The sequence below is a fragment of the Lissotriton helveticus genome, chromosome 1_1 (assembly GCF_964261635.1).
Source record: "Lissotriton helveticus chromosome 1_1, aLisHel1.1, whole genome shotgun sequence".
Taxonomy (NCBI): Eukaryota; Metazoa; Chordata; class Amphibia; order Caudata; family Salamandridae; genus Lissotriton; species Lissotriton helveticus.
Genome location: NC_136057.1, coordinates 257,123,398 through 257,149,044, shown reverse-complemented (window position 1 = coordinate 257,149,044; position 25,647 = coordinate 257,123,398). Strand labels below are relative to the sequence as shown.

The following is a 25,647-nucleotide window of genomic DNA, read 5'->3' as shown; positions in this document are numbered from 1 at the left end:
TCGGAGCAGGGGAAAAACCTGGGGGTGAGACTGGACGTTAACTTGTCCTTCGAACACCACTCTAGAGGGGTAGCCGGTAAATGCTATGGAATCCTAAAAAGCCTACGCAAAACTTTGGACTTACTTCCCTCAACCGGCAGGAAAACGCTGATTCACACTCTCGTTACTCCGCATTTAGACTATGGGAATTCACTGTACATTGGCCTGAGCAAGAAAGGATTACATCGACTGCAATGCGTACAGAACACTGCGGCCAGGCTTGCATTGAATCTCTCAAGGAAGTCTTCGGGGAGATGAGCTTTAGGCACCCTGCACTGGCTCCCCATTCGTGAGCGTATTGTATTTAAAACGATGTGCATGGCTCAGCGCATCGCGCAGGGAAAAGGTCCTATCTATCTTCAAAAATTACTGACCATACACCAGCCCAAGCGACTTCTGAGATCTCTAGGAAGTATGCTCTTCAAGGTACCGAGAATTTATCGCACACGGATGGGTGGACAATCGTTCAGGTATCAGCCCAGTAAACAATGGAATGCTCTACCGATTGAGCTCCGTATGGAACCTTCAGAAACGAGGTTCCGCCAAAAATTAAAAACTTACCTTTTCCCGAAGGAGGGTTAGGCTCCCTGTCGACTCTTCTGGCCTGGCAACTAAGGAGAACATCTGGTTCTGTCTTCACAGCGCGGGGACACACTGTTTTTAGTGTAACCAGGTGCTTTATAAACTTTGTTATTATTATTATTATTGGCAGAGATTGCTGAGCAGACTAATTTGTATGCCAATCAGTTTTTGAGGGACAACAGTGCCCGCCTTAGGCCCCACTCTAGAGCTACCCGGTGGACTCCCACAAATCTGGAAGAGACGAAGAAGTTCTTGGGTTTCACTGGGCTTGCTAAGAAAGCCGTCAATGTCTTCATATTGGTCTACTAGTCCCTTGATGGCAATAGCTATATTTCCGGCAGTCATGAGTCGTGATAGGTACACAAGATCACCCTGATTGTGACCGTCTTTTTAAGATTCAGCCAGGTATTGATCACTTTGTAGATCGATTTTCTGAGATCTATGCTCCAGGGAAAGAAATAGCAGTGGATGAGTCTTTGGCCTTGTTCAAGGGCCACTTGTTTTTAGGCAATACATTCCTAGTACGAGGGCACGCAATGGAAATAAGATGTATATGCTGTGTGACAGTAGGACTGGATATGTCTCTAATTTCAGGGTGTACATTGATGAGGAATCAAGGATTAACCCCCATGGTTGTCTGTCCACTTTTGGAGTGACTGAGAAAATTGTGTGGGAAATTGGTAGAGGACTTTTTAACAAAGGTCACCATTTATATGTAGATAACTTCTACACTGGTGTGCGGTTGTTAAGGGAATTGGCCAAAGTGGACACTGTTGCTTGTGGTACAAGCTGCTCTAACCATAAAGGTTTCCCAAAATAACTTGTTTGTCAAAAGCTTGTGCGGGGACAGTGTAGAGCGTTGCGTTGCAAGGAACTTCTAGGTGTGAAGTTTTCAGACAGGAGAGATGTCTACATGCTGACTACCATCCATGATGAAAGCACTTCACCTGTGACTGTTTGGGGCAGGTTGCTGAAGCGTGCAAACCTTTGTGCATTTAGGCACATGGGTGGTGTTGATAGAGTATATCAGAGGTTGGAACCTCACACTGCTCTTCGTAACGCTTACATTTGGTATAAGAAGTTGGCTATCCATTGTACCACTTGGCAACCTTTAGTGCTTTTGTTGTGTTCAAAGATTGTTGTCCGGAGTCAAAGATGACTTTTGCTACGTTTCAGGAGTCTGTAATAGGCAGCCTTGTTGTAGTGGAACAGGCAAGTGGTCCTAGAGTTGGAGTGGTGGAGGATGTGGCTAGATTGAAAGATCTAGATGTTTTAATCAAGGTCACCAATGGACAAATCACGACTTCCATCTTCACCAAACCCACAGATAGGAACAATGCCTTACTCTATCAGAGCTTCCACCCATGGTCACTGAAAAAGCACCTTCCATACTCTCAATTTCTCCGCATCAAACGGATCAAATCCGATCAAACCACTGGCATGCAGATGATTGACATCTCCAAAGATAAATACAAACAACGAGGCTACCCTGATAAAGTTCTTAATGAGGCAGTAAACAGAGCCTCCAAGGTAACTCGCGAGTCACTTCTAAAGAAAAAGGTTACGACCAATCCCTCTCAGAGGGAGGTTTTTGTATCCACATACTGCACACAATCTAGACAAGTCAAATCTTTCATTTTGAACCGATGGTCCCTACTCCAATCTGAACCGGACTTTGGAAACATGTTTAGTGTACAGCCACTTTTTGCATACAAAAGGGCGAACAATTTAAAAGAGATCCTAAACACTAAACCTTCCACGCCAAAAACAAAACACAAGGGACTGCTTAAATGCCTGAACTGTTCTAACTGCAACAACGTAATCACAGGAATGACTATGAATCATCCCAGATCCGGTAAACCAATCCCTCTGAAATACACAGCAACTTGCAATACCAATTTTGTTGTTTATTACATAAGATGTCCTTGTGACCTACTTTATGTGGGCAAAACAGAGCGAAGCGTGCGGACAAGAATCACAGAGCACAAGAGCAGGATACGCACACACAATACCAACTCCCCACTTGCCCAACATTGGCACGCGCACAGGCACAACATTACCCAACTAAAAGTCGGTATCTTGCAAGTTATCACACCTAACCCAGAACGAGACCGAGCGCAAATGCTTTCCCAGCGCGAAACATATTGGATCTGGTATTTGCAGACCCTGATTCCGACAGGATTAAACGATAAGTTTGAACTAGCATGTTTCATGTAATTATCCTGTAATTGTGTACATTTAGTATCATCATCTGTACTATAGTTATTTCCCTTTTTCCTAGATTGTGCACACGTGAAGTGGCAGCATGGACTTTACATATGGTTTTCCCAAACCTTGAGGTTTGCATATTTTTGTTATTCTCGTTTTCATCAATATTGTATTATGGCTAAAAACTGGACCTGGTCTGATTTGCATCGTTCACTTTCCTAATTATTTTATTCATCCGTGCTAGCATTTGGTTAATAAGTTTCCTAGTAGAGAGTTTTTCATTCCCCGGACACCATTCAAATATGGCGAGCACGGACATTGTCCTCTTTCTATTACCACGCTCCTTCTTATTGAGCACTTCCGCAGTCGGCTTCAACACACGCTGGAATCACCCGCTTCCTCGAGCACCCGCGTACCTTTATCTGGTAAGACTCTTCACTGCACTAGCTACGGCTAACTTTTTTTGATTTATGGCCAATTTCAACCCACTCACTCCGGCCTCTTGCTCCATTAGGGACGTTACATCTTCGATACACCGCTCACTCGAGCGCAACCTCGGCGCCGCTTTCAGCAGCACAGTATCGGTCCTGACTAGACCTGGAAACGTATGTTTTCGATCTCACTTCGTTCCTCAATTCACTTATCCTCTCTTATGGGCACGCATCTGGAAGTTCACTTAAGGAAAGCATGCAGTTAGCTTTTTTCTGGGCACACGGTAGGTGGTTTTGGTTTGAATGTAAGCACGTAGTTCGCTTTTCATAAACACACCAGGCGTTTTTCTTCCTTTTTCTTCACACTTGTGACTGTCTCCCACCCCCATTGGTTTTCTCGTCTCTATAAGCCACCAGATATGAACCATTACCCAATAGCACACAGTGACGGTTTTTAGAGCACATGTTCTGGCTCTCTCGATATGACCTGCCATATATTTCTTGCTTGTAAACGTTTACTTATGCATATATTATCCTTTTGTAGATTCCCCTGACGAAGGGCTGATTACTAAGCCCGAAATGCATTGGGATACATCAACATCATGTTGTGAAAAAATGTGTAACATTGTGAAGATACAACAATTTTACATGGATAAGAATTAAAATCACCGAGCAATATTTTGCTAACGAAATCTTGTGAAGATTTATTGAATTGTTATCAATTTGTGTTTACATGTTTAACTTGAATCTTATGTTGATTAATTCATTAGCACAGTATATATTGTGATCATTAACACTCCACGGAGTGAATAGCGCAGTGCATTAGGTTCCTGAGAAGTTCTCAGGAAACTCTCTCCTCCTAGATTGAAAGATCGCCACTTTCCTGATCACATTCCTCCCACACCCTCAAAAGACTTTCCCAGTGGGAGATGTAGAGTCTGTTGGTGAAGAGACCCGCAGATGGAGACTCGTGTGTACTGCCCAGAGTGTCCTTCTAACGTGCGCTGTGTGCCTGCTTGTTTTAGAATGTACCACACGCAAAATAATTTTTGGGAGCATCCATGAGTGGTAAAGTGACCTGCCTGGTCTCTATTGTTTTATATTTTTTGTTTAGTTTAAAGATTGGCCTTTGTGCAATGTATTTAGTTTCAGATTGTGTGTTAGTAGATTTGTATCTATTTGCAATTTGTTTGTGGTTTCTTTTTTGTATTAAAAAATCCTAAATGTGATGGTGGGGTGGGTGGACTGGCATTTGGCTGGCGGTGTGCGTGGCTGGTGCTTAGCTGGAGGGGTTGGTGGACTGGCGCTTGGCTGGCGGTGTGCGTGGCTCAATCAATTCCTGTAGAAGGAAAAGCCTAAGCTCCTCTCTCAGTGGTAAACTGAAAGCTCTTTTTTGTTGATCACATAAGGTCAATGAGAACTGCCTTGTCCATACCCGCACTTCACCAAACGGCTGTTGGAAAAGTGCCCCTCTTTGAGGTGAGCCTGTTGGGTATTGCACCGCCGACCCAACGAGGAGCAGCCCAGATGATGAAGCATGACACCTGCAAGGGTGTGTGAGGGCATTATAATCCAACATATGGATTTCCCCTGTAACTCCTAGTGGCCACAGTGGTTCCCAACTCTTTATTGACTGTCGCGTCCCCTTCCAGAGGAACAGCACCAGGTACCTTTCTTTGAATACTTAACTGCCTTGTCAAGCCATACAAGAGTATCAATTTTGATTAGAGAAACCCTGGGCATCCCATATTACTCTCAAACACAAAGCTGTACTCTGAAGTCTAAACCTAATTACAGAAAGGGAGGGTGCTAGCACTATTCCCATCTGTGCTGCTGATATATATATATATATATATATATACACACATACACATACACAAATCCTGCCCGTCCCCCGTCATGAACAGCAACTCGCAGGCACGGACCTCTTGGTTCCTGAAAAATGATTTACGACCTCCACACATTGAGTTGGTCCAAGGCAGTAAAGACATTTTATATTGGCATAAATGTCACAGGCACATGCCCTCCCACACGCGTTTCACTCCTCTAGGGAGCTTATATATACACACACACACACACACACACACACACACACACACACATATATATATATATGCAGCTAAACCGCAGGCAGCCAACCACCATGGCTGAAGGTGGGGGGCTGCCTTCAGGGTCTGCGTACATCCCCCCATGAGCATCTAACCCTCCACTGCACAGGGACGAAGGCCAACCCCGGCTGAGCACAGGAGGTTGGCTGCAGGGCCTGGCCTGCAGTCAGCCTGATGTCCCATTCCCCGGGGTCAATGTTGGGTGTTCCGGTAAAACATTAGGGTGTGGGCAGTGGGAGGGGAGCCCAGGGCTCCCGCCAACTCAGCCAGCACCATGCAGGCACTTTGTATTTGCTTCTGCTTGTTGGGAGCAGCTGTTTTCAACTGCCGAAGGCAGACAACCCTCCTAGGCACAGCATGGGGTTGGCCACAGGCAGTGGCCTGTGAGCAGCCAACCGAACACTGCCTTCTGCAACACTAAGGGTTTATTAAGGGGTGAGCATATCTTTCGAAAAAAATAACCAATATTTTTTTTCAGTTGTATACTTCAATAATTCACTATGAAATGCTTATCAATATGGATTTTTTTAAATATATGATACACTTTTAATAAAAGACATGTCTGTGACTGTGTCTCTTTACACAGTCATTATTATGACAATTAAAAAACAATTACAAAAATAAATAAAACTAACATGTCTCTGAGTCTTTCTTTTAACAGTTTTCAACCCAGAAAATGCAATCACAAGAGGGCCTTACACTTCAGCTGAAGAGAAAAAAGCTCCAGCTAGGAATGCTTAAAAAATATGCTTAGTTCTCCTGGAAATGAAGGGGCTCTGTCTGCAAGAGTCTAGGTGTGTGAAGAACACCGGGAGTTCAACATTTTCAACAAGATAAGGAGAGATCACCTTGGGTAGGAACTTCGGGTTAGTTCTAAGGACTAAACTATCAACGTTCACCTTGAAAAAGGACGATTGCAATGAAAGGGGTTGGAACTCGCTCACAAGCCTGAGGGACATGATCACAACTAGAAAAGCTACTTTCCAAGAAAAAAACTGTTGAGGGCTCAAAAGGGGTTTCCGTAAGCCTAGTGAAGACTACATTAAGATTCCAGAATGGGGCTGGAGGTACCCTGGGAGGGATAATCTCTTAAGTCCTTCCATAAAGGCTCTAACATGGAGACTCTGAATAGTGAAGAGTGCTCACTGTTTTGTAGGTATGCTGCCACTTCAGCCAAATACATCCAAATGGATTTATAAGCCAGGTTTTAGCGTTGCAAGTAAAGCAGGTAACAGATAATGTATTGCACTGTGGCCCTTAGAGGATCAATGTATTTGGGTAGGCAGTAGTGTACAAACCTCTTCCACTTTGCTGCATAACAGGCTCAGGTACTGGGAACGTAAGCCTCTGAGGATGGACATATAATAAAGAAGAATAATGAGGCAACCAAACTCTAGGACTTCAAAAGCCAGATCGCCAGGTTGAGCTGCTTGGGATTGGGATGTTTTACTGTGCCCTGGTGTTGATTGAGAAGTTTAGGCCTGCTGAGGAGTTCTTGTGAGGGACTACAGGCAACTTAAGGAGGGTTATGAACCATGCTGCCTGGCCCACGAGGGGCTACTAGGATGAGGTTGAGGAAGGTTTGCAGAAGCTTTCGAACCACAAATTGAAGGCGTGAGAAACGCAGAAAGCGTAGACAAATATCCCTGACCAGTTCATTCATAGTGCCTTGGCCATGGTCTGTGGGTGTGGAAACCCAGAGCCACCGAGGATGGAGAGAGGATGTGATCTAACGGCTAGCTTGGTCAACCTCAAATCTGGGGAACCAATGACGTTTAACATCCTGTGATTCTGGGCAAATCACTTAATCTCCCCATGCCTCGCAAAAAAACTGAAAGCGTCCGTATGTAACGCAACTGGTTCTCATGTAAAGCGCTCTGATGCCTTCGGGTTAAGTTTGCGTTATATAAAACTCTGGGGGGAAAAACGGGTCAATGGTGGGAAACCCTCAAAGCCGGAAGAACAGGAGCAGGACTTGGGGGTAGAGGTCCCTCATGTGAGCTTGTTGCTGATCAGGTCTGCAAAGTCGTTGTCCAGTCCCTGAAATTACTCTGCTAGCATATGTACTCTGTGGTGGATCGCCCAACGCCAAATGCTTTGCACTAATACCGGGAGCTGGGGAGAGTGCATGCACCCTGTATTTGCAGATAATACATGGCAGTTACGTCTATGAACAGCCCTGTCCTGTAGATACCAGTGACAGAGGTGTCTGTGGTGATGGGCAACTGGAGGACTGGGTCTAGAAAGGGTCTGCCCTGCAACAAGTTGTTACTGTTCCACAACTGCAGAGAGCAATGATTGCTGACCCAAACAACACTAGATCTTCCCCTAGACTCTTCCATTCCCTTGTGACTACTGTTCTGCCAGGCAGTCCTGGAGCGGACGCATGTGTAAGCTGGTGTGGGGAACGATGGCGATGCAGGAGGCCATCATGCCACGGAAGTGCATTACTAAAATCACTGTTAGCTGACAATTTAGCTGAAAAAGAGGCAGCAGGAGCTGGATGGCTTAAACTCGTTTAGGACTGTGAAAAATTTTCCCAGAGGTTGAGTTTGGCATAGCTCCTAGGAGGGACATGTTGATGGTGAAACCCAGATCTAAAGTGATTTGCATGTGAGTCAAACAAAACGGTTTGCTTGCGCTCTTTATCAGACAGTCTTAAGATTCGGGAAGACATGGATTCCCCTCATCCGTAGATCAGCAGCTTACACTGCAAGGCATATGGTAACAACTCTCTTGGAGGTAGTTACCCTGAAGGGCAGAACTTTAAACTGAAAGTACTTACCACTTACCATGAACCTGAGGTAATGGAGATGTGCAGGGTGGATTGGAATAGGGAAACAGCCGCCCATCAAATCAAGAGTGGACATGAAATCACCTTACTTTAACATTGGAATGACATCCTCTAGCATAACCACGTGGAAATGCTCTGACAGGATGTACTTACTTTGAGTCCTGAGGTCTAATATGGGCCTGAGGGACCCATCTTTCTTTGGGATTACAAAATACCTGAAACATGGAGTACAACTCATTGCCGTGTTTTAGCAGCACAGGTTCTATGGCCGCGTTAAATAGGAGTGCATCTACTCTTCCTGGAGGAGGCACTGGTGTACTGGGGAATGGGAGTGTTTGCCTGAAGGGAATGTTTGGTGGTGGGGGAAGTGATTTCCTGGCAGTAACCCTGCACTACAATGGGCATTACCCATGGGTCTTCGGTGATTTTTATCCATTGCAAATAGAACCCCTGCAGATGTCCCCAGACAGGTGTTGTATGATCAGGGGCAACGGAGAGGACATTTACTCCTCGGGGAAGCAGCTCCCTTAGCCACGCCACCTTTACCCATGCCCTTGGAATAGTGTCACCTACAGGCACCGCTTGAATAGCCCAGAGAGGCTTGTGATTCATGATGCTGCCTCTGGTAGGAGGTAGAGGCCTCTTGGGGGTAGTGTTAGTGCCGCCACAGATGTGTGAGCAACAAAAAGTCACATGGGGTGACTGGAGAGCACCCATTGCTGTGGGTGGATCGGGTTCTCGCTTGATCTATTCGAGCATCTGATGAACTTGAGGACCGAAGAGGCATTCCCCATCAAAGGGCATGGTTATTAGATGCTGCTAGACTTCTGGCTTGAAGCCCAAGAGATAGAGCCAAGTCTACCTGGTGATCAAGATGCTGGCATTTATGCCTCTGACAATGTTGCCAGGCACATACAGAGCACACCTGATGGTGGTGGTGGAGTTTGTTTGCCCTTCATCTACAATTCCATGTGCCCATTGTCCGTATTAGTCAGGGAGATGTTGAATTAGGTCCCCCATTTTGTCCTACAGGGGACAGTCATACTCTTTTCCTAGCAGCATTGATTTTCTTATTCTTCGTCTGGCAGCGGGACATCCCCAGTACTCTGTGAATTTGCTCGTTTACGAGCAAATTCACAGAGTCTGGCAGGAGCTAGCCTAGAGGGTGAAGGCTTGTATTTCTGGTCAACCCCAGGTGGTGGAGGTGGAAGTCTTGAGAGCAATGGCGATGGAGAGGGTTCCGATGATAGTTGCTCTTCAAAAGTCAGCTTCCTCTTACGAGGGAGCATCTCCTGCACCATTGTTGGAGCCTTTGAACTGATGGATAAAGAGTCTTTGCTGTCTAGAGTCCAGCTCCTGCTGAAGTCCACTGTGGATAGGTGACTGGGCGCTGAAAGCGGTTTCAGCTCCAGGGGCGCCTTCAACGTTAAATAGTGTTTCAGGTCCGAGGTGTCCACTGATGCCACTGCCAAGACCCCAGAGGTCACTGAGAGAGCGGTCTGCATTGAGCTGGCTCAGACTTGAGTGGCTCGCTTAGCGCTGGGTCTCAGAGTTGTCTCTGAAGCCTTAGGCTGGTGCCAGCCACGGTTGGGTGGCAGTGGTGGACCGGATGGCTGTGTCTCAGATTGTGGGCTTGACGCCCGGACCTCAGGGGGCAGTGAATAGCTTTGTGGCTAGTACTAGTACTCACATTTGTTATCTTCTTACACTTGCCTGGAGTTGGCTGTAGGCCGTTGACATCGGAGTCAAAGGGGGGATTGGGTTACGTGTTGAAGGATGAAAACTGCTCATTCTTCGCTTCTCCTTTGGCTTCCTCTTCTACAATGTCTTCCTCAAAGATCTCAGGGGTATTGTCATCTCAGTGCTGTTCCATGGCGCATCGAGCAAGCCGACAATCACAATAGTTAGTTTGTGAGCAGAAGGGGAGGCAATTGGAGCAGGAGGCCTCATTATGCTTCAGTGACTGGCAGAGGTAGCAAACTGTGTGCTGATCCGCCCAACAGTACTTGGAGTGGCACTGTGGAAGAGTAGCAAAAGGGTGTTTTTCCCCATCGAGGTGCCGCATTCTCTAGCAGAGGGCTTGATGGAATAGGCCAGAGAGGGGCAAAGGCGTCGACAAACCTAAAGATGTGGATCTGATTGGGGTCGTGGGGCTATGACTGAGGCATTGGAAACTTGATGCGATAAAGGATTGTATAGGCTACCGGGAACATGTGACTCGAGAGGCTCTGACAAAGAACACTGCACAGCGTTAACAGAGCCCCGATGAAGAACCACAAACAGCAGAAGAAAACAATCTAATTACGGTGTTGATGCCCATGCACCTTACCAGCCATTAGAGAAGTCACTATACCTTGTGAATCGAAAGACTTCTGATTAAGAAAAACAATTTATGAATGTCCGAGCCCAACACTACATGGCAGGAGTAGGCCGAGCATGTGTATCTATTCACTAGGGTGCCCAGTATTCTCTTTTTTCCCCACATATGACGACTTCAAGAGAAGCTGACGATAACTGCAATAATTGAGTCTAAGGGAGTGGCTACTGTGGGGCAAGACTAAAAAGACTCAGGCCCTGGAGCGTAGTGTCAAAGAGGGGCAGATCCCTCTCCAAACACATGGACTAGTATAATATTCTTTCTTATAGCAATATCTATTTCCCTAACAATATTTGTTGCTAAAACACATATATCTTGTTTTTGGACGCAGAGGAGAGATGGCAGCTACGGCGCTACCCGCTAGCGCATAGGTGCGGTGATGCTCCTCTCCCTCGTTCGGATGGCGCTCGAGGCCCAGGTGTGTGGAAACGCTGCGCCAGGGCGCTGAAGGCAGCTTTTCTCTCTCGTTCCTGATTTTTGCTGTTTGGTGGTGTAACTCTGCAGTCAGCGAACGGATTAAATTCAAGTAGTGCACTGTGGAGTTTTCGTTTTCGTGATGGCCTCGTTGATTAGTTGGGAGACAGCAAGCCTAGAAGTATGCCTTTTTTGCATAATCTGCTGGGTTCCTCGGGGGCTCCCTCTGCACCTGGCATTTCTCCGACGGTGCAGTGCATGCTGACTTTTGTGTTGCTGGTTTGAGGAGCCTGGGGGCTTCACCTCTGCAGGACTGGATCGTCTGGACTGGGTTTCTTAGCGGAATGCCAGGAAAGGACTATTTTTAAGAAAATACGAGATACAAGACATTAACGTGAGTACAATGCGGACGGCTGCCGTATTTGGTGATGAATTTTTTTCAGCAAGGAGAGTGGGGTGAGAGCTATTAAGTTTGATATACTGCTCCTTTTGAACCTAATTAGGTGAACGCCCAGGTAAAAGACTTGCAAAGGGTAAAAATTATTTTTTTTTTTTTTGGGGCATTCACAGTAGAGCCTCTGAGATAAAAGGGGAAAAAAGAAAAAAGGAGGAGTAGGTGCTACTCGTCAAAAATAACTTTTTAAACAAACTTAAAGTGCGCTAAAGGCTGCATTAGGAGGAATAGGAAGAAGTACGATGAGGAAGCAACACAAGCTGGTGGTCGCAGCAGCGAAAGCGGATGCCATAATTGCAGCAAAAAATAACGCACGTTCTGTGAAAGAAAAACGAATTCAGTCTAAAGGGAGCAATAAACTACAGCCTGCAGAGTCTTCTTTTAGCTCGCAAAGCTCTGGGATTGAGGACTCACCTTTAAAAACTACAAGAATGACGGTATCTGCAGAAGCCGCACTTAGGGATCAGAACCCTCAGTCAGGGTCTTCGGATGCCCGGTTGAGCCAGGAGGTAAAAAATTATAAATATTTTCCTCTCTTTGCGAAAAAGACGGCGCCTCTCACTATCCCTACTAGTAACATGAGAAAGGACCTTTGGGGACATAGGGGATGTAACATCAGAACACTCGCTGGAGGTTATCACACCGCCTCAAGGGTCGGTTTCTTCATTATGGATTCAAATGCAAGACCCAGCTCTTGACGTTCTGATTCTGTCCCTTCATAATGAAGCAAAGACGGCAGTGGCAATTGCAACCTCTCTTCCTCTGTCTCCCCCCTCTGCTTTCCAAACTGAGTCATACGCTATTCAATTTCAATCAAATGATACTATAGCGATTGAGGACATGGCCACGGTTCAGGATCAGGTAGACAAATCAGATAAGCAGCCCTCGGCAGAACAATTAACGCTCTTAACTGATTTAGGGCCGCAGATTTCTCAGGCAAAAAGCTCCAATTTATTCATCGCCGAGGCCAATTTTTGAGGAAAGTGCACATCAAGCAGAGTTCAAAGCACCAGTACTTATAATCCAGGAAGAGAGGGAAATCTCATGCCAGATGGATATTAAAACAATGTTAAATATGATCTTGGAGATCAGAGACATGAAGAAAACGCAGATACTAGATATCCAGTAGATCCAGCAATGTTTGGGAAAGATAGAGGAGGCAGTTTTGAGTCTGCCGGGCCGTCTTCTTGAGGCTGAGTCAAGGATTTCCACTTTGGAGGACCAAATGATTGGTGTTCTCCAACAGGTGGAATCAGTGACACAGGAAAAATCAATCATGGAGACTAAGATCGAGGAACTTGAGAATTTTTCCCGTCGTTCGAACTTTCGGATAGTTGGTGTTCCCGAACGGCTTGAAGGGGGCGACACTCTTAAGTGGGTGGAAACATTCATAAAAATGGCTGCGCTACCGGATTTTGTGGGAGACCTAACTTTAACCAGAGCTCATCGGGTTCCCGCTCACCTTCCTCCTAATGAGAAATTTCCTCGTACGATTCTTGCCAACTTTGTGGACTATCGTGCAAAGGAAAAGGTTCTGTCTTCTGCAATTCAGGCGAGGCAATTTGAAATTGAAAGTGGAGAAAGATGCAGAATCTTTTCTGATATGTCAGTAACAGCCGGTAAGAGGCGGAAAGAGTTTGTTAAGTTACTATATTTGTTTAAGGCTCAAGGGGCACAAGCTTCGATTACACAACAATCAAAAGTCAAAGTGCTTGTACATGGAAAGTTTTATTTATTCACTCGTTTAGAAGATGCACAGGAGCTACTTCAGACAATCTCTGCCGGAAATTAATGGACTAGCTAGTCTCTTCATCTGTCTTTTTTGCCTTTTCTAAGATAATCTTTTTCTCACGCAGAGTAGAATTCTAGGTTTTAAGATTAACAGAGTCTTTCTTTTAGAAGATTTGTTCTCTGGGGGCTTTTTTTTTCTCTTGTTTTTTTTTTTTAATTGAGGGCGGAGGGAGGCAAATTGAGGTGCAATATCCACATTTCCTTTGGGGTGGAGGGTTTTTGGTTGAGGGTGGGTTATGGTGGTTTGGGGTGTGTGGAAAAATTGAAACCCATTGAAAATTGAATTGCAGTATGTGGAGCTTCTTGAATTCTTTTTTGTATTTCACAAATAATTGTCAAATCCTTTTTGTGAATGTAAATGGCATTTTGAACAGACACAAATACGGGGGATTGATTAGATGGTTAGTTACTTTAAAACCTCAATTTTTTTTTTTTACAGGAAATTCATCTGAAATGGAATACTCCAAAATGTAATATCCCAGGAATGTTCAAGGTTTTTTTTCGCATCAGCAGGGGTCGCAATGCGGGGGGTGGCGATTTATTTTTCTCGTGAGTTTGAGTGTTTCTTCAGGAACCAAGAGATCCTCAGGGGAGGTGGATTTGGGTACAAGTGTCATTAAATAACCAGATTCTGAATATTGTTAATTACTATGGTCCAATATTTGATGATGAATCTACATTAAGTTCATTACATAAACTGTTATTAGGGGTCACAGGTCAAATTGTTTTGGGGAGCGATTTTAATTATAGTCAGGATTTGAAGATGGATACTTCCAATAGAGGGAAAAAACAATTGAAACCTAAAACAAAGAAGCTCTTTGATGCATTGATAGATGATTTCCAGTTGATTGATGCTTGGCAATTTTGAAATCGAACTGAATGTAAATATACTTGTTTTTCACGCCAACATCAAACTGCATCTCGCATAGATTTTCTATTGTTATCACGCTCCTTAAGTTTTAGTAATGTCGATATTGGCGCTAATGCTTTCTCTGATCACTCTTATGTGAAAGTATGTATAGAACTGGGTCTTGCTAAAAGGTTTAGGTCCAAGTGGCAGATGGACTGGCTCCTGTTGCAAGATCCAGTGCGGATCAACGAATTTAGAGACTGGATAAAAGAGTACTTCTCCATTAATGAAGGGACCGCCGATATGTTTTCTGTCTGGGGGAGTTTTAAGGCATCAGCTCGCGGGAGGATGATTGCCACCACCGCTAAGAAAACAAGGGAATGCCTTGATGAGATATCACAACTTCAGCTGTCATTAACTAACGCCGCTAATCCGGTGGGCTCTTTAAATCGGACCATGCTGGAACGGGCTAGGCAGGCTCTATGAAATTTCTTTGTTTTGGAAGAAATAAATAGCTCCCAGAAAGTTTATGAAAGTGCCAAATGGTGGCTAAGATGCTCGCTTGGTCAACTTGGGCTCAACAAGAATCAGCTTGCATCGTTGAAATAATAGATCATCAATCGAATACAGTAGTTACTGACAGAGCGGAAATTTCCCGAATATTTTTTAATCATTTTCAACAGATTTACAATACCAATTATTCGGTTGATAAGGAGTTGATTGGGAGCTGTTTTGACTCACTTCAAGTCCCCAAATTATCGTACAATCTGGTGACAATGCTGCAAACAAGAATAACTGCAGTTGAGATAGAGGAAGTGATCAAATCTTTGGCGGGAGCAAAAGCTTGTGGTGAGGACTGGTTCCCAAGTGAATTATATGAATGTTTTATGAAGGAGCCAACTCCTTTTTTGGTAAAACTATTTGATTATATTAAAATGGGCGGAGTAGTACCTTCGGAATTTAAAAAAGCGATAGTAGTTAGCTTCGTGAAAAATGGCAAACCGGCTAATAATTTGAATTCCTAACGCCCAATCAGTTTATTGAACACTGATTTTGAAAATTTGGGCCCTGCGTCCCTCGCAGCTAAGGAAGTAATTCATGGGGATCAAACTGGATTTATTGTGGGTCGAATGATGTCAACTAATACTCGTTTTTTGATTCAAGGTCTTGATTTTTTTAATGTGAATAAGTCCCCTGCCTGAATTATGATGGTAGACGCAGAAAAAGCCTTTGATTTAGTTAATTGGATTCATTATTTTATGCACTTTCTAGGTTTGGGTTTCCACCATTTGTAATAAGTATGTTTAAAAATATCTATCAGGGGGCACAGGTTCGGATTATAATAAATGGCGATCAAGCAGGCCTAATAAAGATAAATCGTGGAACTAGGCAAGGCTGCCCCTTATCACCCCTCTTGTTCACTTTTTGTATCGAGCCCCTTGCGATTAGAATACGCATGAATGGCAATATTAGAGCTCCTATTGAAGGGATGGCAAAACAAACTTTTTGCAGATGATGCCATTTTATATTTAGATCCTGAAAAATTTAATATACAGTCTATATTAATGGAATTCTGGGAAATTTGAACAAATAGGGGGTTATAAAATAAAATCCTTCTAAAACAGAAATTCTAATGTTAAATTCCGGGTTGGTATGCCTTCCAGAAGAATTAAAATATCAGGCAATGAAAACTGATCCAATCAGATATTTGGGGTTAAACGTCAAAGCTCATTATAGGGATTTGTTTAAAAATAATTATGATATCATCAGCATTAAGATCCAAAATCTCTTGAATAAATGGTCAAATCTTCCTCTGACATTGATAGGACGAGTGGCATTAATTAAGATGTCTATTTTACCGCTTTAGATTTTTTTGTTTACAAACATCCCGATCAAAGTCAATGTTAGTTTTTTAAACAAATTGATGTCATGATTAGAACTTTTGTGTGGAATAGAAAGATTGCTAGAGTGAGGCTCCCGATTCTGTAATTAGATACCAAGTTGGGTGGGCTTGCACTCCCGAATATTCGATTATATTATGAAGCAGCACTATTTGATTATATAGCATGTCTGTTGTCTAAATCTTATCAGGCAGATCATTTTTTCATCAGCAAGATGATCCAAGAAGCCGGAACTCAACTCCCGACATTTTTAAAGACTTCGAAATTTCCCCAAAAGACTCGCTATAAGACACTGGTAGAATTTTCAAATTGTTTGCGTATGGTTTTTAAACAAAAAGATTTCTCTGGTTTGTTTGCGTTAAAATTAATCGATTGTCGTGATTTAGGATTATATATTCACTCTGCTCAATTGAAAAAATTGAATGACTTCGATTTAGGGGTTTTGAGTCAACTAGGTATCCATGGCAGGATGATTACTTGGCAGGAAGCTCAAGCTAGATAAAGGGGGTCGAATACATTTTTTTTTTTTTATTTCTTCAAATTATTCATTTTCTAAAAAAGTTTAATTTTATTTTTTTGCATCCCTCCTGGTAAAATTGCTTCTGCACTATATGTTGCGAGATTAACCGGAGTGGGTAACTGGTACCGCTTACTGAACCATCATGATAAATCTCCTTTGGTACTAAAGATGTTGGAGAAAGTTGAAGCGAATACACAATGGGTTTTTTCGTACCAGGAATGGCAAAATATCTCATCTTTGGGTAACAAGGTTTGGGAGCTGCAAATTATAAAAGAATTGGATAATGTATTACACTACAGAAGTACTAAATAAAATGTATCCAGAGGTGCTTATTAGTTGTTTTCGTTGCAGAACTTTAGCAGCAGGGGGATGGCGACATATTTTCTTTTCCTGCCCCAAGCTTCAAACTTTTCGGGAACAAATATTTGTATATTTCAGTGCTGCAATTAGGAAATTTTACAAACCTTCTCCAGAAGCAGTTATATTTGGTATAGGCAGTAAGGAGGGGATTTTTCGGAATCTCAGGGGCGCTTTCGTGCTATCGCGATGTTAGTTGCCCGTTCCATGATCTTACAAAACTGGAGATCAGCGACCTTCGTTTGGGAAATGGATGACTAAAATGCAACGTACTAAATGTTTTGAAGAGGCTTATTCTAAGCAGGTGGGGGCAACCAAGAAATTTGCATGGGTCTGGGATCATTTTTGCTGATTGACTAATTTTTGTTTACCTTATGTGTTTAATCAGGATGGGATCTGCCTTCATTGTAAAATGTTTTGTTTTTCCTTGTTTCTCTTATAATGTGTAAATACTAGATGCTTCCTTATGGCACAGCTCAATAAAAAAATGTGGGGGAAAAAACCCCCACATATATCTAACCACAGTACCAAGTATTACAGTACACCAAAAATTCTTCTATCAAATTGCATATATAAAAAAAGATTAATTTATTAGATTAAAATCACATTACGTAATTATACATATATCATTAATCACCGTCCTCCCATCTGGGTTACAATCTAATTGTATGAATAAAAAAAAACTTTAAGAAGCAATGTAAAAACAATTTTAAAAAGCAATAGTCAACGCAGCGTTTTGGTGTTTATTCTATATTTTCACCCTCATCAGGACGTAAATCTTTCATAAAATCTAAACATAAAGAACATAAATTAAGAAACCTAGCATGTACTGTATGGCTTAATAGTCATTTATTACTGTGACATTGCCATTTACACCTAACTCCTTGATGCAACAAATATTGTTAGGGAAATTGATATTACTACAAGAAAGAATATTATACTAGTCCATGTGTTTAGAGAGGGATCTGCCCCTCTTTGACACTACGCTACAGGGTCTGAGTCTTTTTGGTCTTCCTATATACCCCGTCCCTGTGTAAATCGTAGGGGTATCTCCCTCTTTTTTCACGTTGCACTGTGGGGCAAGAACAGAATGGAATCTATCTTGTGATGTGCTGATCAGAAAGAACCCTTCAAGCATGTATTGTACTCTGAAAGTCTCTGAAAACTGGTAAATACTAAAGCAATGGTATGTGACAAAGAAAACTAAGATGCTCTTGACCTGAAAAGCAGGAATGCTTTGGATTCCCAGAAGAGATACTTGCAAATGCGAAGGTTTGTGGTGACACGATATCACCAGCAATTGAGCATTCTTGTCTTTGAGCTAAGGATTTTCAGCACATTTGTAACAAATTATAGGTAGTACGTTATCACACCATAACTGCTTTGGCATGCAAAAGAAGAACACATTCACACATTCAGTAGACCATAAGATGAAAGGCCTGTGTGCAGTGTACAAAAATAAAGTGGTTTGTTGGGTATGAGCAATGAGCATTTCAAGTTACACAACATGAAAATTTGGTTGGTGCACCCTGGGAGAATTGCTAGGTGTGCACTAAGATAACTGCTTCGATGGTATATATTTATCAATTCCCAATATTTGCTATGTGATAATGAGTTTGATGCACATTACATCTCACTCTCAGAGTTTTCCTGTTCCAAATGATATTTTATATTTATTTATTTATACAGCGCCCGAATCACCCCGTCAGGGGTATCTTCGCGCTGGGACAAGGTGCTACAGCCAGACGAACACACCACAGAAAAGGTAGGTTTTTAGCAGCTTTCTAAAATGTCGGAGGTCGTGACCTTCGCGTAGGTAGAGGGGAAGTTTGTTCCAGAGAAGAGGGGCAAGGTAAGTAAATGCTCTGACCCCCATGCGGACTTTTTTAATCCTCAGGGTGCAGAGAAGCAATTTGGATCCTGACCGAAGGGGCCTAGAGGGGGAATACCTTACCAGTTTGTCAGACAGGTAGTTGGGACCCAGGTCATTGGGAGCTATAAAAACAGTTCAACAGAGCTTGAATTTCACCCGTTTTGGCACAGGGAGCCAGTGAAGTTTATTGAGAAGCGGTATAGAAGCCGTTCCGGGAGGAGCATTCGCTACTAGGCGGGCCGGAGTATTCTGGACTACCTGCAGTATGAATATCGGATTCATAGTTAGACATTCAATGAACTTATTTAGATCATCCAGACAGTTCAAATCATATTTTCCTTATCATTACAGGCAGAATAAAAACATTTCTTCAATTTGTTTGGGTATCGTTTAGGTCTTGTTCAAGGTTGAATATGTTTTTCTACAATTACATTCTGCATTAGTAAGCAGTACGTTTGAATCTTGGCACTATATGCATTTTCATCTGGTTATGTCTATACTTGAAAGGCCAACTGTTAACTGCATGGGTATTTCATTAAAATGTAGCTCACGAGAGGAGTACTCTTACCCTTTAAATTTTGTAGCAAGAATCAGAAAACTGTCTTCTCCAAGGCGCTTTACATCCAGGGTGCAGACTGACTTGAACTCACGGAAGAGTTGCTCTTCATCCACTCCTGGCCATCCCTGGACGCGGACCAGCAAGGCAGGTGGCCGACGTATGCGGATATCCTCACCTGATAAATTCTGAGGTTCATGTTAGACAGTTCAGAGACAATAGAATATAACAGATTAGTTGTTTCATAGATTTACGCCTTCTATAATGTCCTAAAAATGAATGAGCATGTTCCTCAACCCATGAATATCTGTTTGCACCTTGTAGAACTGTAAAACTGTAGATAAGCATGCTGTGTATACTTCTGTCATCTAGTGTTGGGCGCGGATGTTAGCAAGTTTTTATTTTTCAATGAAGCCTTCAAACTCAAGATTGCTTGGGACTCCTCCCTTAGTTCACAATTCACCAGGACAAAGAATCCTGCTCAGATTGTTTCATGTCCAGAGGGAAGAATACAGACAGTGGAGTGAAGTGAGATGGAATACTTGAAAAACAAAGAAATGTTAACCATCATGAATCATAGCTCTCTTTGGGGGAGGATGGAGGGTGCATGTGAATTCAGCACAGCAAACTACAAACAGATGGGTGCAGGATAACATTTTCTGTTTGAAGTATGTGTTTTTGCATAGACTATATTCGCATTTCCTATAAGCAGTGGCTGGCAAGTGCATAATGCACATGACTGGAATAAGGTTCTTAATACAGTTTGGCTAACCAAAGCCTCTTGAAGGTCCTGTAGAGACGGGAGAACGCATGCGGTCTGACCATGTAGCAGCTTTACAGGTGTAGGTTGTCGGAAGGTGCCAAAGGTCAATGCAACTTCCTTATTTCTAGTAGTGGGGCATGTCTGTATACACAACAATCCATCTGGCAATGCCACTATTGGAAAAGGGGTTGACACAGGTACGGTTTTGCAAGTGAAGCAAAGGGTTGCTTTGTTTTACGGATTTATTTTGTTCTCTTGAAGTAGTATTTAAGGGCTCTTTTGACATCAAGCGTGTGTAATGCCCTTACAGCCACTATCTCTGGGCGTGGGAAGATAATGAGCAACTCAATCAACTGGTTTAAGCAGAAAGGGAAAACTACCTTTGGAAGGCATTTGGAATCGGTTTATAAGACAACTCTATACTTATGTACCTAAATCAAAGGTTCCTCCACTGCTTGCAACTCACTGACTCTTAGTGAAGTCACTGCAACAATAGGTAACAAGGTCCCTTGGACGTAGTGAAGTCACTGCAATAAGGAAGGCAACCGCCCATGCCAGAAACTGCATTTTTCTAGTGTACAGGGGCACAAACGGAGGCCCTCAAAGTTTTTCAAACACCATATTCAAGTTACAGACCGGGCTAGTGGATTTATTGGAATAATTACCCTGTTAACGTCCCCATTGAAGTCCTTGACAACAGGTAAAGGTTAATAGAGAAAAGAGCTCCATGTTTCGCATGTAAGCTGCTACTTGAGACTAATAAATGAGTAAGGGCTAAACCCAGGTTTTGATGGTGCAATAGGTAACAAATGAAAACCAGCAACCATGGCTTGAATGGTTCTATTGGTTTTCATAAGCAGCATAAACAAACGTTCCACTTTGCAGATTAGCACGCTCTCTTGGTGGGATTGCATATAACCCTCTGGGAGTTTAAGGTACCCTAACTCAAAGACCGTGAGTGCTAAATCACTAATTCAACTTCTCGGAGGGTTGGATGTTTCAGCTGCCACTGATGCAGAGTCAGGAAGTCTGGCCTGATCAGTAAGTTTTTGTGTGGATGGATTGACATTTCTAGTAACATTGAATACCATGGCTATCTAGCCCAAGTTGTTGTAACCAAAATGAGGGTCATGGATGTGCGCATGACCTTCTTCACTGCATATGAGATCAGAGTCAGTGGAGCAAAAGCATAAGTAAAGATCCGAGATTATTTCATAGACTGTGGATGTGGGTGTGGATTTTGCCATTTTTTTACACCCCCCCGCTGTCCTCTTTACTAGGACTGCTTTCCCCCAAATGGTGGTATGCAATTACCCAAGTGTCAACTCTACTGCTCTCGGTTTCAGGTAGGTAATATACCAAACCTGTTATTCCTGCATACAGTCATGTGGTAAAAGTATGCTCCCCAAGCCATAACCAAAGTGTTTGGGGGTAATGGTCACCTGCCAGATGCAATATCTAACTAAATCCCTTCGGTTTGTTATTTTGAATCAAGAACAAGTCAAATTCAACACTCAACAACATCTTTGTTTAGATTTCAATATACAATATACATTAAGCATGCTCTATTTTCTTTACTCTACCAAGGACATTTCTCAAAATACGTGTGCCTGAAGCTAGTGAGAATAAGGTGGAAATACTAGCATCTTAAGTGTTCAACATTAGTCACATGTGCAGTGGAACACCAGTGGGACTATAACTCACTATCTAGTAAAACATTGCTGTCTATATTGAATTCATCAGATTTTTGTTTTTCAGCCTTGAAAAAGCCCCAAGCATTAAGGAAGCAAAACATGTTAGATGTCAGATATGCTTTTTCCTTTAGTGTGATAAACAAGAGCAAAATCAATAGAAGAATAAGAAGAGAATCACTTATGGAAACTATGAATAAACCACAGTATAAGGAATTTGCATAAGTAATTGAACATTCAGTGTCCTTTGCACATCTTGAACACACTCTTTCTGCAAGAATTATACGGAGTATTTGCATTCCTCTCATGTTGTTGGTTGATGCTCCAGAAATGGCCTGCTTAGTTAGTAACACGCTCTCTTCATTCCACTATTTGAATCATTGCTGAATGGGGGTTTCCCACTGACCCTCTGCCTCTGACCATTGCCTACCTATACACTGTTGTAATGGGTGCACATTTATTCTTGCATGAGGTACAACCGCTTTATAGCAAACAATCAACTGTAATACTTTCATTACCATCGTTACACTAAGGGCAGCTGGTGCCCAAAAAAAGGCAGCAGCCTTAAAAATGCAATCACCCTCTTTGGGTAGGCTTTCACGGACACGAACACCACTCCTAGAAAACGTTGTGTTTGTAGAGGTTAAAAAGCAACTTTTGCGTTGACAATGAACCCTAGCTTGTGCAACCGAGACAGAGACACTGCTGCCCAAGTGTGTCCATCACCACCCCCTTTCATGAATCGCCCGAGTGTGTTAGGCATTACTGTTGGTTGTTGCTCTTTTTTCAGCCAAAAGTCAGATACAACTGGCTTGATGGAGCAGGATAACGGCTGAGACCCAGACCGGCACACTTTGACAGTGATATCCATTTGCAAGAAAGCCCAGGGGATGTGCTGGATGTATGGGGGTGTGTAAGGAGGCGTACTTGAGGTCGAGGGTCATCATTCAATCTCCTGTGTACAGCAGCAGAATGAGCTCTTGCAGAATGATCATTCTGAAGTGCTGAGACAGGAGGCATCAGTTCAATGGCTTGATCGTGAGGATAGGTTACCTTACTTTTTCAGAATAAGGAATTACAGAAGTATACATCTTATCCACACTGGTGACAGGGCAGAGGTTCGATGGTGCCCTTGATAAGTGGCACCCATATTTCCTATTGCAATAGTCATAGGTGTTTTTGTCACACTGCGCATCAACAGGGCAGTATGTTTGGAGTTGTGGTGTGGAGTTCTATGCAGTATCCTGCTGCGCTACTGAGAGCAACCACCTAAGGTTATTTGCTCATACCGACGAAGAAATAATAGTATTCGTGCCACTATAGGTGTTGTGTGATTGGAGGGAATGGAGGGTGAGTCACTGTTTGGTAGTCGAGGTTCTGGAGCCACCTCTTTCAATGCCTCACACTTTTCCATGAGACCCACCTCTTTGATAAGCTCTGGAAGTGGGCCTCTCTTCAAATGGCTGCTGTCAGTAGAATCCTTGGCTTTGGAGTGTGGTAGCAGCTTTAAGGACCTTTCTTATTTGTTGTTTGAGAAAGGCAGGTTTTACTTGTGCTCTAAATAGATGGTACCCATAAAATTGAACATTTAACAGCTGTTGTTGAACTTCAGACTTGAATCCAGACACGCTCAGCCCTGCATGATGACAGAGTAGAATGCTAGTATTCACCTCATTGGAGGCAGTACCGGTGGCATCCAGGACGCATCAGATATTGGCTTTGAAGATGGTCTGTTCCTCTGCTATGAGTTCAGTCCCTTTTGCGATACATCATGTGTCGTACAAGTTACTTGCCTTTGGTAACAATGTATGTGGTAGAGACGATTCTAGCCGCAGATTCCTTAACGTAGAATTATCCCCAGGCGTGACACTGGATCCGGGGGGGCGGTACCGCGTGACTCCGCCCTGGCATCGTCCGCGGGCGTGACATCAGCGAGGTCACATACGCCCCACCCCGGCGCGCCAACATCAGTTTTCTTTGGCGATCTTTTCCGTTCCACAACGCGGAGCCATCACAAACAAACTGTGAGAATATGGGAACAGTGTTCGAAACAGCAGATAAATAGAAAGGAAAGAAGTGAATGGAGGGGAACAGCCCATCCAGGAAAGTGCAAGGCACTGTGGCACCAAAAGTCATAGAAGGGAAGAGCAGAGCAGAGCCACAGCAAGTAACGCTGCAAGCAAATACAACATTCTCCCTGGAGACAGAAAAAAGCATATGAAAAACTGTGCAGCAGAAGAAAGAAGTCTGAAACCACAGTATATTAACACCATCAATGCTACAGGGATTAATCCCCCATGCTTATGATTGATGAATCCCACTGTTCATGACGAGCTCAGCTCGTCATGAGCACACAAGCAGTGTACTGCATGACGAGCTGAGCTCGTCATGAGCATGGAAGGGGTTAACAGTGAAGGACAGAAGAGTATCGACAATGTACCTCAAGACAATACCACCAAGGAGAGTCACGTCCCCTGAAAGGAGCCAAGGCTGAAGCCCATTCAAGAGACCCCAACTCAGAGGACTGCACATGAGTCAGAAACTCCAAACCAGGGAAAAAGGGGAAATATGACTAGGCCCCACACTGGAAACACCAGAGTGTAGGGATGCAGGAGCACCCATGAACCTACCAGTCAAGTACCAGAAAGGAAGGAATGGATACAAACCCAACAAACAAGAATCCCGCTGGGGAGGAGTGAAAGAGGACACTCACAGAAGACAAAGCACCCAGAGGCAGGCGAGTGCGGAAGAGCAAGCTTAGGGCCCTCGCAGAACCTGGAGGAAGGGTGGGTCGTGAAGGAATCTGCGGATAGAATGTCTAAGATAGCAATATAATAGGGTAGAATCGTCTCTACCAGATACATCGTTACCGAAGGTAAGTAACTTGTACATCTGATAGAGACTACTAGCTGCAGATTCCTTTACGTAGAATAGATACCCTAGCTATATCCACGGGGAAGGAGGGTCTGCGAGAGGACCCCACCAGCCTGGACATAACTGAGGATCCCAAAGGAGAAGAGTCAGGTGGACAGGGTGAGGAGCCCTGTCCCCCGAGGCAAGGAGAACCCCTACAGTCCGAACACCACCGATCCTAAGGGGTATGCGGGAAGAAGAAATGAAGAAAAGAAGAGGAAGTCTGTTCACACTCTGCAGAGGAAAAAGGGGTAAGGCAAGAGGAGGCCGAAGCACCCCACGCCCATATCAGGCAACAAAACCTCCATCCAAGGCCAAGGCAAGAAAGATGAAGAAGATCCACTTAGAAACACCAAGGAAATGAGGCAGAAAGAAGGCAAGTCCCCCCCCACTGAGAACACACCCCACGAAGAGGGCAGCTGAGCCTACCACAGCTCAATAGACCAGACAGAACAGTGCCAACAGCAATAAAGCAGGCGGAAGCAGAAAGAGTAGCCCGGGGCCACCCAGGAAGACCGGGCAGGGTGCGCCTGAAAGAAGGAGGAACAGAAATCCATCATAGCCCCCAAGACAGAGAGCAGGAAGGCGAAGAAGGGCCCGGACACGCCTCAGGGAGGGGACCGCACACACGACACAAAAAGACGTGGAACCAGTGCCAGAACGCCAGGCCGCAGGGCAGACCAGGCTAATAGCGCAGCGACCCCGGAGAAGGAAACCACGGGGCGCCGCCGAAGGCATTCCAAACCACCCAGAAGGGAATTGCACCTGCAACATACTTAAACACCAGGGAGAGCAGAGGCCCAAAGGCGACCACCACTTTCAAGCACAGAACAAGCTATATAAAAGCTACCACTACCCTACATAGGGTATGTTAAGGCCCAAGGCATGGGAACCCTCTTAGGGAGAAACTTCCGCAGCAGAGGACAACAGAAATAACCGCAGAAGGCTTGTCGAAAAGCCAAAGAGAAAAAGACAGAAGGCCTAATCTCGGGGCCATCTGGTGTAGATAACCCAAAGCAAAAACA

General features: G+C 43.8%; 1 protein-coding gene across 3 annotated transcripts in view; it reads right to left on the bottom strand.

Moving 5' to 3' along the window:
• Nucleotides 1–25,647, bottom strand: part of PNLDC1 (PARN like ribonuclease domain containing exonuclease 1) — a 458,177-nt gene that overhangs the window by 11,987 nt on the left and 420,543 nt on the right. For all 3 annotated transcript variants that reach the window (XR_013598671.1, XM_078653131.1, XM_078653121.1), the window contains exon 17: nt 19,268–19,443. Coding sequence is in view for 2 of the 3 variants with exons in the window: in XM_078653131.1 (XP_078509257.1) it covers nt 19,268–19,443 (176 nt within the window). In the remaining variant the exon portion in view is untranslated. The remainder of the gene's footprint in view (nt 1–19,267; nt 19,444–25,647) is intronic.